General features: G+C 35.0%; 1 protein-coding gene across 1 annotated transcript in view; it reads left to right on the top strand.

Moving 5' to 3' along the window:
• The first annotated feature begins 263 nt into the window (after positions 1 to 263).
• Positions 264 to 14,973, top strand: part of LOC128029028 (ephrin type-A receptor 4-like) — a 39,349-nt gene continuing 24,639 nt past the window's right edge. Inside the window, exons 1-3 of the mRNA XM_052616489.1 lie at positions 264 to 443; positions 1,312 to 1,379; positions 5,565 to 6,228. Coding sequence (XP_052472449.1) covers positions 347 to 443; positions 1,312 to 1,379; positions 5,565 to 6,228 — 829 coding nt within the window. The 5' untranslated portion in view covers positions 264 to 346. The remainder of the gene's footprint in view (positions 444 to 1,311; positions 1,380 to 5,564; positions 6,229 to 14,973) is intronic.

Raw genomic sequence — 14,973 nt, 5'->3', positions numbered from 1 at the left:
ATTACATATTATATAATTATAATTATATTATTAGTTATATTTCCATATAAAAATGTAAAATTGTATCATTTTAATTATATTTATATATGATTAAATATGTTTTAAATACTCCTTTTTCAATAGCTTCTGATATAAAAAAAAATACTATGTCTTCTACTAATGATAATTTTAATCAATATTTTGATAACTTCTCGTCTCTCTTTCTTGATTGACAGGTACGTCACCAGAGAATGACACGCCCCCTACAGCAGAGTTCTCGGAGCGCGCGTCTCGTGCGCCTCCAGTTCAGTCGCGTGGAGCAGCACGAGGAATAAACAGGAATAACGGAGAGACAGTAACGGGACGAATGGCGCTCATGGCCGGGATTATTTACTCGCTCACCTCGCTCTTCCTGGGGATTTGTGCAGGTCTGTCCGCTCCGAGGAATCCTCCGGCGAATGAAGGTGAGATGGCTTAGAGTAAAGACGAAAACTTTCGGGCGCGGAGAGAAACTCGCGCAAATACAAACAGTGGCGATCAGCGGCCAGTTCCAGAAAAACACCTCCTTTTAATTTAATCTACATTCAAATAATATATATATATATATATATATATATATATATATATATATATATATATATATATATATATATATAATAAGTTCTTGTTGCAACTAATGTTTGGAAATATAATGTAGGGCAACTGTCACTTTAGCAGCTTAAAAACTACTATTTATACATAGAGATATGCCGCATATTTATTATTTACATTTTAGATATAATAATATTTATTCAGAATTTTGTTTATCCTTCCTTTCCTCAATTAATATTTATAATGTCTTAAATCTTTAGTTTTAACTTTAAAATTATTTAGGCGTTTTTATCACAAGAATAGAATTGTGATAATTTGTTATCTGGAAATATAAACAATAGCCTACATATAATGTCAAAGATCATAAAGGCTGTATAAGGCCTTAATTAACTTGAAGCTTTTTTTTTTCTTTTTTTTTTGTGAAGGCTAGAGGTTTTTTTTATGCAGTACTGTATAAGACACAAAAGTGTTTACTTATTAAAAAAAAAACAAAAAACTTTTCTTTGCATGTTGGTTAATTTTATAAATATTATTTGTATTTGTAATAAATAGCCGTAATTCCCTACTCAGTTCAGCACTTGATCGTACCCCTGTGCACTTCTCTGTCACTTTTCAGCCAACTTTGCAGCTGTTGTCATTATTTATCAGTTTAACACCATCCTCGCATCAGTTTTATCACTGGGTAAGATGCACAGGCTTTAGTGATCTCCTTCTCAAGTCCTCTGTGTTTTTCTCCTTCAGTCACGCTGCTGGATTCAAGATCGGTGCAGGGAGATCTGGCATGGGTCGCCAGCCCGACGGAAGGAGGGGTGAGTCAAAACCATCTCTCCGTCCCTCTTTCTCCAGCTTGACCTCATTTGTATTCATACGTAGAGTTCGAACACAATTTAGATTGATACCGCATCTAAATGTATCTAAAACCTAGAGCCTTTAAGGACGCTCAAATTATTAAAAATGAACTGACATTTATATAATATTAAATTCATGGTTAATTGCATTGTATTACTAATAAATGACAGAGTTTAAAGGTGTTTAACACCATTGCATTTATTATAGCGCATATATAAAGTTAATTAATTATACATTATAGCAGTTTCGTTCTGTTCTGCTTTGATGATTATTAAATTCAGCCATGCAAAGAGTGCAGGTGACTTTATTTTTATTAGATCAATCTGGAGTTCATTAATAAATAATTGTGCTATTAATAATGTCTTTTTAGGCTGTTGAGTATTACATTTTGGTTGTACACTTTTAAAAATCAAGGTTCTTTAATGGAATCAAAGGTTCCAGGAAGAAACATTCATGTAACGTTTTCATTGCGAAAAAGTTCTTCTGATTATTAAAATGTTCTTCACACTAAGGTTCTTTAAAGAAGCATTTGCTGAAAGGTATAGAAAGTTTCTGTCATTTTTATCTTGCCATTCAGACTTTTTATTTCTTATTTCTGAGTTTATAGTTTACCATTTAGACCTTTTTTAAAAATTATAAATTTTTAACAAAAAAAGTCAGAATTGTGAGAAAAAAACTTTTTTATTTTTTCATCCCATGACAGGAACCCCAAATAGCTCTATTGCATTGCCATTAAAATAAATAAATAAATACAAATTTCAGTGTACACACAATTTTGGTTCAGGTCTTCAGAGAGCCTCAAGGTTGTTTACATCTCATATGTAAAAGCATTTTACATTTTAGTTGCTGTCAGTATTTTGATATTGTCCGTTTCAACGTCTAAAAATCCTCATGTCACGTATGAATACCTGCAAATACAAGTGAGATCAGCCTACCCTGTCCACTTCTCTGGGATGTAAATTCGGAAAGCTAGGTTACAGCGACGGGTGTCAGATTTCCTAAATAGTAGAGGAAGACAAAAATGCCCTTTGTTAGGAAACTCTATCCCTTTTCTCTCAAAAGAGGTAGGGGGGAGAGACTTGGCAACCCGGAGGCAGAGAAAAGGACTGTTTGAATGTCTGTGTGTGTGTGTATGTGAGTGTGAGATTTTATACCGAGGGGGTTAGCGGGTTCTGTCCGATAATGTATGCTTCTGCACTGTTTGGAGCCCCTCATCAGCAATTAGCCGTTTAACATCTTCAGATCAGGTGCATCTAAATGAGCACATCAGCGATTCAATAAAACACACAGAATTCCCTTTCATTCCGGAGCAGCTCGGCTTCCTTTCGCATCGATCCAAGTCTCATTGAGCTCCTGAGTTCCTCTCCCTCTGTGATCTTCTCCGTGATGGACAGGCCTTTGGCACGGACGGTGGGCGGGTATTCAGACTTTAATACGGCCAATTAGGTCCTTTCTCCTCTCGTCCCGCTATCAGCAGCTCCAGGTTCTTATCTCTGCGCTGCTCCTCTGGGCCTCCGTAGTTACACAGATGAAGAGACGAGCCGAATGGAGACAATCACGCTCCCTGACGTACACCAGATTGCTGTCAGTCTTATTATCTCACAAATGCTCAATTAGTTTTAGCGCACTTTGAATAATTCCTGGAGATTATTCAGGGCCGTCAGGATGATCTTAGTGGCTGCTGAAATCACACATATAATATAAATAATTTTTCAACAGATTTTTTTTTGTGGGTTCTAAAATAACAGATTAATAATTTGGTAAATTTGTAGATCAGTCTGTGAAGGTTCACTGATATGTGTTCATTTGTAATCAGTTTGCTAAATTAATAAATGTGCCTGTAGTTCAAGGTCAAAGGCAGATTATTAATGCACATACACTACTGGTCAAAAGTTTGGAATAATTATGATTTTTAGGATCATTAGTGACACTGAAGACTGGAGTAATGAAGCTGAAAATTCAGCTTTGCATCACAGTAATAAATTATAGTTTAAAATATATTCAAATAGAAGTCTGTTATTTTAAATTGTAATAATATTTCACAATATTACTATTTTTACTGTATTTATTTTGCTCAAATAAATGCAGCTTTAGTGAGCATAATGGTCTTATTTCAAAAACATTTAAAAATGGGAATTATTCCAAACTTTTGACTTGTAGTGTAAGTTATTATGCGATATTTCCCATTCAGACTCTTGGGTATCAACAGTTAAATTTGCATGTGTTTATATGGTGTTCATTTGCTTTAATACAAATCATAAGTGCTGATTAGATGATGAAAACTCAGGGAGTCCAATCAGTCGCTGCAATGCTGGTTTAGCAGAGGCTGAGAAGTGTTGTAGGCTGTGAAACATTAATGACTGTCAAGAGTTGTTATTGTATCTGAGGCTATAGAAGACGAGTAATGGTGATTTTCAGAGGTTAGTTCAGGCAAACTTATACTCAAGCCTGTAAGAGGGAAACAGATGTTATGCATTTACTCTATAGATTCCCAAGGTTCAGTTCTGTTTTCACTTTGGATGACCTTGTGTTTGTTTAGTTAAATGATCAGTTATTTTTTGTTTTCTTTCGTTTTTTTTTTCTGATGAGCCTCATACTTTATGCTGTCAACCACCTGTCATCATTGCTTAATAGAGATGCTTCGATTCTGTTTTAATGTCATCTGAAATGGCCAGTCCTGAATGTTTTCAGGAGTTCTGTCATAATTTGTTGACTATATTGTTTAATGTATTGATAATAAGCACAAAAGTATTCATTTTAAAACAAACACTTTCAGTAGACCTCATAAAAACTTGTACGCTTGCACAAAATATGATCTGTTTAACAGGATGAGGACATCGCTGTAACACTTAAAATCAAACTAAAAAAAAACTGTGAATTATTGTCAATTGTTACGAGGCTGACGAGCCGTGAAATGTGCGGATCCATGTGTGAGCTTTTATTACACAAAGACGTGGTCATAACAGGCATGGCAAACAGGTATATAGAGGGAAAGATGAAGAATATTCTTAGGGCAAGCGTGGGTCTTCGATGAGCGAACAATATCCAGAGGGCTAAGCAAGAGGGGTAATTCAGAATCCAGAGCAAAAAGGTCAAAACACGGCAAGGCAAGAAAAAGACTAAACTATGAAAACTAGATACAGAGACAAAACTATGAAAACAAGGAACTGAAACCAGACTATGAAAACTAGAAACTAACACAGAAAGATTTAAAGACTAAATTATGAAAACTAGAAACTAACACGGAAAGGCTAACGTATCACAGCTATCGCTAGGGGAGAGATGTGTGCAGAACAATACTCGGCAGTGTTTGAAAGGAAGTCCAATGCTTATGAAGCATGTCTGATTGATTGTGCTGTATGTGTGTAATTGGTCTCAGGTGCATGTGATTGTTATCAGGACTGTGATTGGTGCAGTGGAGCATGGGAAATGTAGCCCAGGGTGTACTGTGTTGTAGATGATGACCTCTTGTGGTGAATTAACGGAAGTTCAGTGATTAGATCATGACATCATTATTATTTGCCACACTTTTTTTATTCTCTCCTTATTTTAAAAAGGAACTCTTGACTTTGTGTGAGTTAAAGAACCAGTTTAAAGAACGCTGTTGTTAATGCCATCATACGCATGTGGTGAAGAAATAACTTCTGCTAATTAATTGATTCGAGTTCTAAGATAAAACTAAGATCGACATTAGGATACGATTGTCGCATTTCTCCCCCTAGTGGCAGTCGCACTGAACTTTCAAACTGGTTGTGAAGCAACTGTTACCCTGAACGTATTCACCATGGGAAAATGAATGATTTTAATTAATACAATGACTGTATTAAATTATCCACACAAAACAAATGACCAATTATGGGGCTCCCGCACTGCTCTCCAATGGAAACGAATGACTTCTGGTCTATCGCTTGTCGTTTATTGGAGATAGTGAAGACTGCTTTATTTACTATTTTGTTTTTCCAGTCATTCTGCTTTATTTGATGTTTAATTCATCACAGGTTCCCTCTTAGAAACTATGCTTCAAATCACAGGTTGAGATCTTTAGTATTTTTTACATTGTTTGCATTCTAAAAGATTTCAATTTGACATTGAGAAGGTCTTGATTTTCCTAATTTCTAACATTGTTTTTTTGCTGTCCTCTGCAGTGGGAAGAGGTGAGCATCATGGACGAGAAGAACATCCCCATCAGAACATACCAGGTGTGTAACGTGATGGAGCCCAATCAGAACAACTGGCTCAGGACACACTGGATCCAGCGCGGGCCGGCGCAGCGTATTTACATCGAGATTAAATTCACCCTGCGTGACTGTAACAGCCTGCCCGGCGTCATCGGCACCTGCAAAGAGACGTTCAACCTCTACTACCTCGAGTCTGACTCCGATAACGAGCGCTACGCTCACGAGAGCCGCTTTGAGAAGATCGACACGGTGGCGGCGGACGAGAGCTTCACGCAGGTGGATGTTGGTGATCGGATCATGAAGCTGAACACAGAGATTCGGGACGTCGGTGTTCTGAGCCACACAGGGTTTTATCTGGCCTTCCAGGATGTAGGAGCCTGTATCGCTCTGGTTTCCATTCATGTGTTTTACAAGAAGTGTCCGTTAGCTGTGAGGAACCTAGCACAGTTTCCTGACACGGTAACTGGAGCCGACACGTCATCACTGGTGGAGGTGCGCGGCTCCTGTGTGAATCACTCAGAGGAGCAGGAGGTTCCCAAAATGTACTGCGGTGCAGATGGAGAATGGCTGGTGCCCATTGGGAATTGCCTGTGCAACCCTGGATACGAGGAACGGAATGAGCAATGTCAGGGTAAGACACTTCTGATGTTTCACTCAAACTAGCCTCAATGATCATGGGCACATTTTAGAATCGGCTAAATTTCATTGGTTGGAATTTTGATTTGAATTTTTCACGCCCCCAGGAAGTTGTCACCATCTGTGTTTTTAACCTTAAAGTCAGAGACCAAAGCATAGATATTCACAATATGTACATTGTATTTTAGCAGAAAACTGTTCAGAAAACACCTTTTTGTACCATTCATTGAATATATCGAATATACAGAAAGTTTGAGTCCTCCTGAAACATAAAGCAATTTTCTGAAATATTATTAATTTTATGTATGTTTAGAATTTCAGGGACTTTTCCTGTCACTAGAAATAACATATATGTATATTTATTTTATAAAGTGTCAAATATCTACTTTGTAAAAAGATGAATTTGTTTCAGAACTGTTAAGATCTGTGCCAGGTGATGTAGCTAGCGCCAGTTAGTATGTCTATTTTTTCCCCACCAAAACTTCTTTCATTGAAAAACGTTGACGTTCACGTGAAAAATGAATTAAATATGGAAGCTTGTTTCCACCATGAAATAAAAAAATTAATTGATAATTTGACTTGATAAAATGACTCCTTATCTCACAATTCAGACTTTTTGTCCTTGCAGTTGCGAGTTTGTATCCTGCAATTCTGACTTTATTTTCCACAATTGTGAGAAACAAATTCCAATTGTTCCAAAAATCCAAAAGTTATTTTCATTTCTGAGGGAAAAAAAGTCAGCTCACAACTATGATGTTTTCTATCTCATAATTCTGTCTTTTTAAATCATAACTGTGAGAAAAAGGTCTGAGTTATGAGATAGAAAGTCACATTTATTGTTTTTATTTTTTATTCAGTGGGGGAAACAGGCTTACATACTTACATAAATTTCTTTGCGTTATTAAATTAATTTTAATTTACGTTTGAATGACCTTAAGTTGAAATTCAGGAACTGAAATTTAAAAGGATTCTCAGTTGACTTCTGAACGGTGAACAACACTTCCGTCCGTCCATGCATCCCTATGTCTTTTTTCTTTTCCTCTCAAGCACGAGTCTGTCATCAAGTGGTAATAAGAGTGCTTCTGATTGGTTTATCAGCATTTGTGATTAATAACGAGGACGGAGGTCTCTCCTCCCATGAGAACAAGAGATGCTGATTACAAGCACAGAGTAAAAGAAAGAGGAGGAGAGGCAGTAAATCCACGAGTGACGTCCTCACCCGAGCGTTCTCACGGAAATAACTTCATTATAATCATACAAGTTGGGCTCTGGACTTTGTAATTAACAAATTTTTGGCAACTTCATGCCACATAATAGGATCTGACTCACTGTGGATGTGTGTGTGTGTGTGTGTGTGAGAGAGAGAGAGAAAGATGGAATGAGTCGAGGCATGTTATCAAGAGTCTAAAAATGGCAGAGGGCTGTGAGTGTGATGAATGGATCTGTTGGAGGAGAAAAAAATGTAATTATCTTTAAAACTGACGTTTCATTCTGCCATAGATCAAGCCAAATAAGAGCCTGTGACAATAATAAATACACATCACACAGACGTGTTGAAAGAAAAGAGAAAGTAGGATTTCTCTTGTGCTTAATGGCTTCTAGACATGTGCTGCTATTTGTAGAAGTGCTGCAAAGATGCATTGCAAACACTGTGTGGTTTCCATAGCGATGATGAGGGAAAGCCTGCACCACTCTTGACCTTTACCTCGAGAGGTCACGGGTCAAAGGTTATGTTCTCGCTCAGGACTCAAGTGCAGTCATCTGGAGCTGTTTCAGGTTTCCTTAGGTGTGCGTCGACTCCATGATGAGTTAAATGTTATGCGAGTTTTTGAAGTGGAATGATGTTACAGATAGATTATTAGTTGAGCCTTTATGAATACTGATGGTATTTGTATTAGCAACACATTTTGGACTTTTTCCCATTTACTCATTCATTTATATATATATATATATATTCACAGTATATATGTAATGTTATATTATTTAAGATATTTTTATATATATAATTTGTTCTACATTTATTTATTTATAAATAAATCATTTATTATTTTATTATTTTTGATATATATATTTTTATATTATGAAAGAACTAATACTTATAAAATGTTATAAAATATTTATGATATAATATTTATAATGTTATTATCATATATATATATATATATATATATATATATATATATATATATATATATATATATATATATATATATATATATATATATATATATATATATATATATGTGCATACTTTTGCCCACCATATAACCATGTCTAACAAGAGAGGCAATGTGCTTTGTGTAGCTCTACATGACTACTTAATGGTAAAATTGGTTGCTAAATACATTATATAAATAGAAAATCAATGCAAGTTACTCATTTGAAAAGTTATCTTGGTATATGCAGTGTGGAAATAAAGAAATGCATAGCACTGCATGTGAAAGTATCGACGCTATTGTTGAGCTGACGTTGTGCTGAAAGGATTCGAGTGCAGTCGAGTCTCGGGGTTCTGTGAGAGTTTTGGGGGTTCACTGAGGGGAGATGAAGGAGAGGTCTGGGGCAGGTCAGAGGTCACTGACTCTTTCATCCATCTCTGACGCTCGGCTGACAGCTGGAGTGGAGAAATTTATTAAGACCTCAAAACTCTTGTACTGGTCTTCCACAGGACACCATGGCTCCTGTTCTCTGTTTGTTCTGGGTGGTTTAGAGACGCCTGTTGCATGAGCATCCACAGGACACTTAGGTCTTTACAATCTCATTTGGAGTTTCTAGACAGAAATGTTGTTAAATGGAGAGATCGAATTGAGATTTCTGTTTATTTCTTCTGATTAATCTCACATGTGTCTCCTTTATAGTTTCAGAAGATATTGTAGACCACAGATTAGATTCTTAAATGCTCCTAAGTTGCAAGGATAAATAATAATAAAAATATATGATATATAACACAGAATCCTTTTGGCTCACTTGGCTCATAAATTTGATCTCTTTAAAATCTCAGTTGTTTGTCTTGTCAACAAGACTATCGAGAACAAATTGACATTTTTTGTGTTGAGACAAAAAGATTTTTCTCCCAGATTTTTCTCCTGACCAAAAACACCAATAAAGTTGGTGAAAGAATTCAGTTTGAACTCACACATATCCAATCAAATTATCCCGAGGCAGATCTATACACTTTTAATTTTATTTAAATATTTTTATTAAAAAAAGAAACATTGAAGATGATAACAATGGTGATTCAAATTTGTAAAATGCAAAAATATGCATACAATAATACATATATAATAATTAATACACACAGGTGTATATTATTATATTATTAACATGTTTATTTACAAAAGTAGTAGTAGTAAGACATACATATAGCTATTGTTTTATTTGTTTGCTGTTTTTGTTGTTTTTCTAGGACAAAACTGTTTTATTAACTTTAATTATATTTAATTACATTTGTTTTCCAAAAGAAGAAGCATCTTAGATGATGACATTAAAATGTTGCTTAAAATGCATATAATAAATATATTGCTATTTTCTGGAACTCTAGCTGTCAAGGATATGTATTTATTTTATTTTATTTTATTTTATTTTATCTTTTTTTATTATTTAATTTTAGTTTAGTTTAGTAAAAAAAAAAAAAAAAACGTTTTTATTTGTTTTTTGTTTTTATTTTTTTGTATAAACATTTTTTTTTTTTTTTTTTAGCTTTTTATCTCATCTCCTCAGGTATGAAAGAGCAATCACTGAATCATAATATGTCCTCTGGGTAATGAAGGAAAGGACAGGAGAGGAAGAAAACAATCCCTCTCACCTTTTCTTCATCACTTTTTATTTGAGCTGAGGAAAAAGTTGGTGTTGAATTGTGTTTGGTGTTCCAGCTTTTTGTGGCTTCGTTTTCTCCTACACGCCTGAACGGTTTACACACACAGCAGGCTAAAAAGGACAGGTCAGAGTTTTTACCTCAGCCTGGAGAGCTCGGGACGACCAGCTCGGTTCCTCAGCAGAGGAAACAGAGGTAGAAAGAGTCCTGTGTGTGTGAGTCGAACATCATTACGGAGGTGTTGAGAGCTGTTTCTGGTCTGGATGGTGTTCTGTTCCCTTACTTCTTTATCTCTGACTGTCTCTCTCATCGCCGGCTCTCCCTCCTCTAAAAGGAGCGTGACAGAAGTGCGAGGGACGGCACCGCCGTAACATTGATATAATGTTGCAGCTCGCTGACAGTCCCTTATATTAACCAAACTTAATGGACTCTCTGGAAGTCTTACAAGGGAACGACAGGAGATGTGTGGACTCGGCTGACCTGAATTTCCCTCTCTTGTTTCAGTCAAATTCAGCTCTGATTCAGCTCTCTTAAAGGGACAGTTCACACAAAAAATAACTACTCACCCTGATGTTGCTTATAATAGGAAATATTTAGCAAGCTTCTCATTTATAAACAGTTTAAAGAACAAAAAAGCAGCATTAAATTAACGTTTTGTGTATTTCAGGTGTTTAAAAGACATGCAATGGTTCTGTGCATTTTTTCTAAAACCCATGTTTTAAACCTGGCATTGAATAGTGTCATACTGTACATTTTAGTTTGTTTTTCAACCAAAGTTAGAATATATTTTATATTGACAATCTCCTGAAAAAGGCATCAATACACCAAGAATAGTGAGAAATCAAAATCTTCCGAATTATCCTACATATTTTATTCACTTTAAGTTTTATTTAATGGAATTTCATTTTAATTTCTTCAAATTTGAAGACTCTGTTGAAAATTATTATTAAAATGATAATAATTGTATTAAAATTGTAATAAAACTAATATAGAAATATATATATATATATATATATATATATATATATATATATATACACATAATGTATTTATTTACAAACATATTATAAAAGTAGTTATTTTGCATCTTCTGTTCTATTCGCTTTAAATTTTAAATATTCTTTTAAAATTAAACAAAATTATTAATAGATATCTCATGGTTATCATTTCAGATGTTTCTCCTAAAACTGAAAATGCATGTGTGTGTGTTTGTGTATATAGTAATTATTAATATTATAACAATCTAATAATCTAATGAGGTGTTGTGTATTTCAAGCTTTCAAAGTCATGCAATTAATTTGTGCATTTTTCCTTTAATATTTAAATCTGGTGGTAAATAACAAATCAACTTTTAGTTCATTTCTCACCCAAAGTGATTTCATGACTTCAGAAAATGTAGTACATCATGTTTGAATCACGTTGACTACTTTTATGGTACTTTTCGCACCTATTTGCAGCTAGAAACTTTTTAGTCCAAATTCATTGTTAATGGATTGACTGTGATGTTTTGAACATGATTCACAGAAGAAAGAATATCCAATCTAAACCATGCCACTGCTTTAGTCATTTCCTATAGTGTGGTTTGGTGTTAGGACTAGTTGTAGTGCTTTGACCAGTAGTGTGGGGTTTTGCTATCTTGCTGTATTGTTTTCTCTCGCACTCACTTTACTTCTGCCTTTGAATTCGTCTTTTATTTTCCATCAAGAGGGGGTTAAAAAAGACAGAGAGAGATGGACGTGCAGTAAGAGTATGGGGGTACAACAAAAGACAGAAAGACAGCGAGAATAAAGGAGGTGATCGCAGAGAAAAACAGATTTGTCAGCACACAGGGAAGGTCAGCGGCCTCCTCTCAGACAGGAACAGACCAGAGAATGAAAAGGAGCTGATGTCTAGAGAAAGAGAGAGGATTTTAGGAGGTCTTTGATTTCTTTTCCTCATCATTCACTTCACGTTCCCTTTAAACTTCCCTTTGATGTGATGACAGATGCTGTCTCCTTCTCTCCCTCTCTTTCTCTGGCGTTCTCCTGTAACAATGGATTGTGATTGCAAGGGTTTTGAGTTGTAATCTTATGCTCGTCAAACTGTAGGAGGTGTGTAGGTGGTCTTTTCTCAGTTTTAGTCCTCTTTGTGATGGAATGATGGATGTAAAGAGGTGTCAAAAATTAATGTGTTCTGAAACTCATTTTAATTCCGTTTAAAAACTGTGTTCCAAAACCCCTTCTTCTAAGGCTGCTTCAAAGCTGGAACATTAACAGTGTGATAAAAGTGCATAGTACTCACACTTATTATATGTTAAATGGTCATGTGTTATTAGATTAGACTATTTTATTTACACTTTGGTATATTGAATGTAAAAAGAGCATGAATATTGCACATACAGAACTTGTTGCAATGCATTCTGGGATCGTCTTCTATGCATAGCATGCATTTAGATTTTTGTCATTTAGAAGATTGCATTAGGGCTGGGCAATAAAGAGAAAAGAGTATGCAGTATGTAATATGAAATATATATATATATGTAATATTATAATATATTTAATGCACAAGCATTAGTGAATTACTGAAACAATCATTTTATTTCAATTCATTTTATTTTTACCTCTAAGGACAAAAACAAAATAAACATACACCAAAGTACTGATTGAGAGAACCGATTACATGGCTGTGACTCATTTCTAAAGGTCAAGAGAAAGTAGCAAAAGTAAAAGGTCATAATAAAAGAGTTTGTCATGTTAGTGCTGCCATTTTCACCATGTTGCAACGCCACAACATCATGTTCATGTGTTTGTACAATAGGTGGGTGCCTTTGTTTTCCCAACAAACCGATAGAAACGTACCCAGTTCCCTGCTGTCACCCACTTCCCATAAACACACACAAACACACACATTCACAGTGGAAGGTGTTGCAGCTCCAGACAGTCTGTCGTCCCTCATTTCCAACAAACGAAAAATACACACCCTAATTTTTTGACCCTGATCTGATAAGTCACATGTGCATGGTATCAAAACAGTGTACTCATCCCATGATGCATCGTGTTGTAAACTTATGTTTGTGTGATGTGTGTGATTGTACGGTGTGTCAGTAAAGGTTTTACATGAAAAGTCACCTGAAATTTGTGTGTGTGTGTGTGTGTGTTTGTTTATATGTGTGTGTGACTGTATGAAATCAAAAAATGTGTGTGTGGAGCTCATTTACATATCCTCCTGTGCCAAAACTAGTTCCACAACTTTTCATGTTTAACAATGCATGCAGACCTTTCCAGACACACACTAGTCTTTCTTTTACTTTCATGCTAGATGCTATTGAAACCCTGTGGTTTTATGAATTGCATATGGATTTTAAAGACCCCTGCAGCACAACAGGGTCTGCGTGATCATTCTGCCGATAAATGCACTGTAAATTATGGGAAATTCCTCTCTCTGACTGAAGGAAGTTGGTGTACGTGATCGGGGCAGCATGAAGTTCAGGTCATTACAGGAAGTCTTGTACAAATCCCTTCAAAACCTGCCAAATCTATTATATTAAAACAACACACTTTAACAAAATAATACCAACAACACTGTGGTTTCATAATGTATATTAATAATTAATTCAGGTGCAGTTTTGACTAAGTAACTTGCTGAGGAGAGGTAAAGCCCAGGTTACTTTGGTAATAATTCACCCAAAATATAAGCAATAGCCTGCATTAGCTTTGTTTGAGGGACAGACAAAAATTTTGCTATTCAATGAAAATCATTAGATTTTTTGGTAAATGTAAGTTTTTACACCCAAAACAGTATATTTTATCTTTAAATTTTTTTATTCAGTTTTAATTTTTGTTATGGTGCGCACAATTTACTAATTTGTTCCCTTGATTTGCTAAATCATGCATGATTTGTTAATTGAGAGAACGAATTAGTAAATTGTGCGGAAAATTTAGAAAATCAAGGGAAATAATTAGCAAATTGAGGGAACAAAATACTAATCGTGTGCATGGTTAAGTACAAAGAGGGAACGAATTAGTAAATTGTGCGCACAATTAATTTTTAAATTGTTTTTATTTTTTGCATGTTATGTGTCATTTTAGAACTTAAGTTAGCTTAAACCTTAAACCTTAAGTTTAAGTTTTCATTTAATATTAATATTGAATTCATTTCAATGAACAAAATTTTTTTTTTTTACTTTTAGTTTTAGTTAACAACATTGTTCAGTTTAGCTAGTTTAATTAGATTTTGATTAGAATTAGTTTGTTTTGAAAACATGATTTATTGATATGTTCTTCTCTCTTGTTTTTAACCTGCTTAAAAAAAAAAAACCTAGTTAAAGAGTATTACTCAGGAAACTTAATAGAGCTCCAAATAATGTTTAAAGTGAATAATGTTTAAACAAATGAATCAAAAGTTGACAGAGTTCAGAGCTATAAAATGAATATGAATAGCAGCTTGGTTTATTTGTTGAATTTGAAGAGAAATGTTTGAGTTAATATTGAGATCTTACAAAACCTGAGTAAAAACTGAATCTCTTTTCAAACTCTTGATTAAATGAGATCATTGGGTCATTTTCTCAGGAAAAAGTGTACATTTGCTCCATTTACTCTCCGTTTAATCTCATTGCTTCTAGAAGCAACAGTTTCAATAAAAAGAAGGTCTCATTTGATATTTATATTTTTTTTGGGTAGTTAAGAAGCCATACAATGACCACCCTTCAAAACACAACGGGACCTTCCGTATCTACTCAGGAGTTAAATGAGATTTGCTTTTGTTCAGGTTAATATTATTACTAGAGCTCGTCGGATGTGCTCCGGCAGGCATTGGGAGATGGACGACTTCCTCTGGGAATGAGAATAGGGTTTGTTAAGGTGAAGCGGGGCTGCTATGAATCGGTTAGTGTTGTAGACCTCAGGGTGGGGTCAAGGTCAACATGTGGAGCGAGTGAGTCATAAATCAATG

The sequence above is a fragment of the Carassius gibelio genome, chromosome A15, assembly GCF_023724105.1.
Source record: "Carassius gibelio isolate Cgi1373 ecotype wild population from Czech Republic chromosome A15, carGib1.2-hapl.c, whole genome shotgun sequence".
In the NCBI taxonomy this organism is placed as follows: domain Eukaryota; kingdom Metazoa; phylum Chordata; class Actinopteri; order Cypriniformes; family Cyprinidae; genus Carassius; species Carassius gibelio.
The sequence above is the reverse complement of the archived record's forward strand: the minus strand, read 5'-3'. Positions and strand labels throughout refer to the sequence as shown.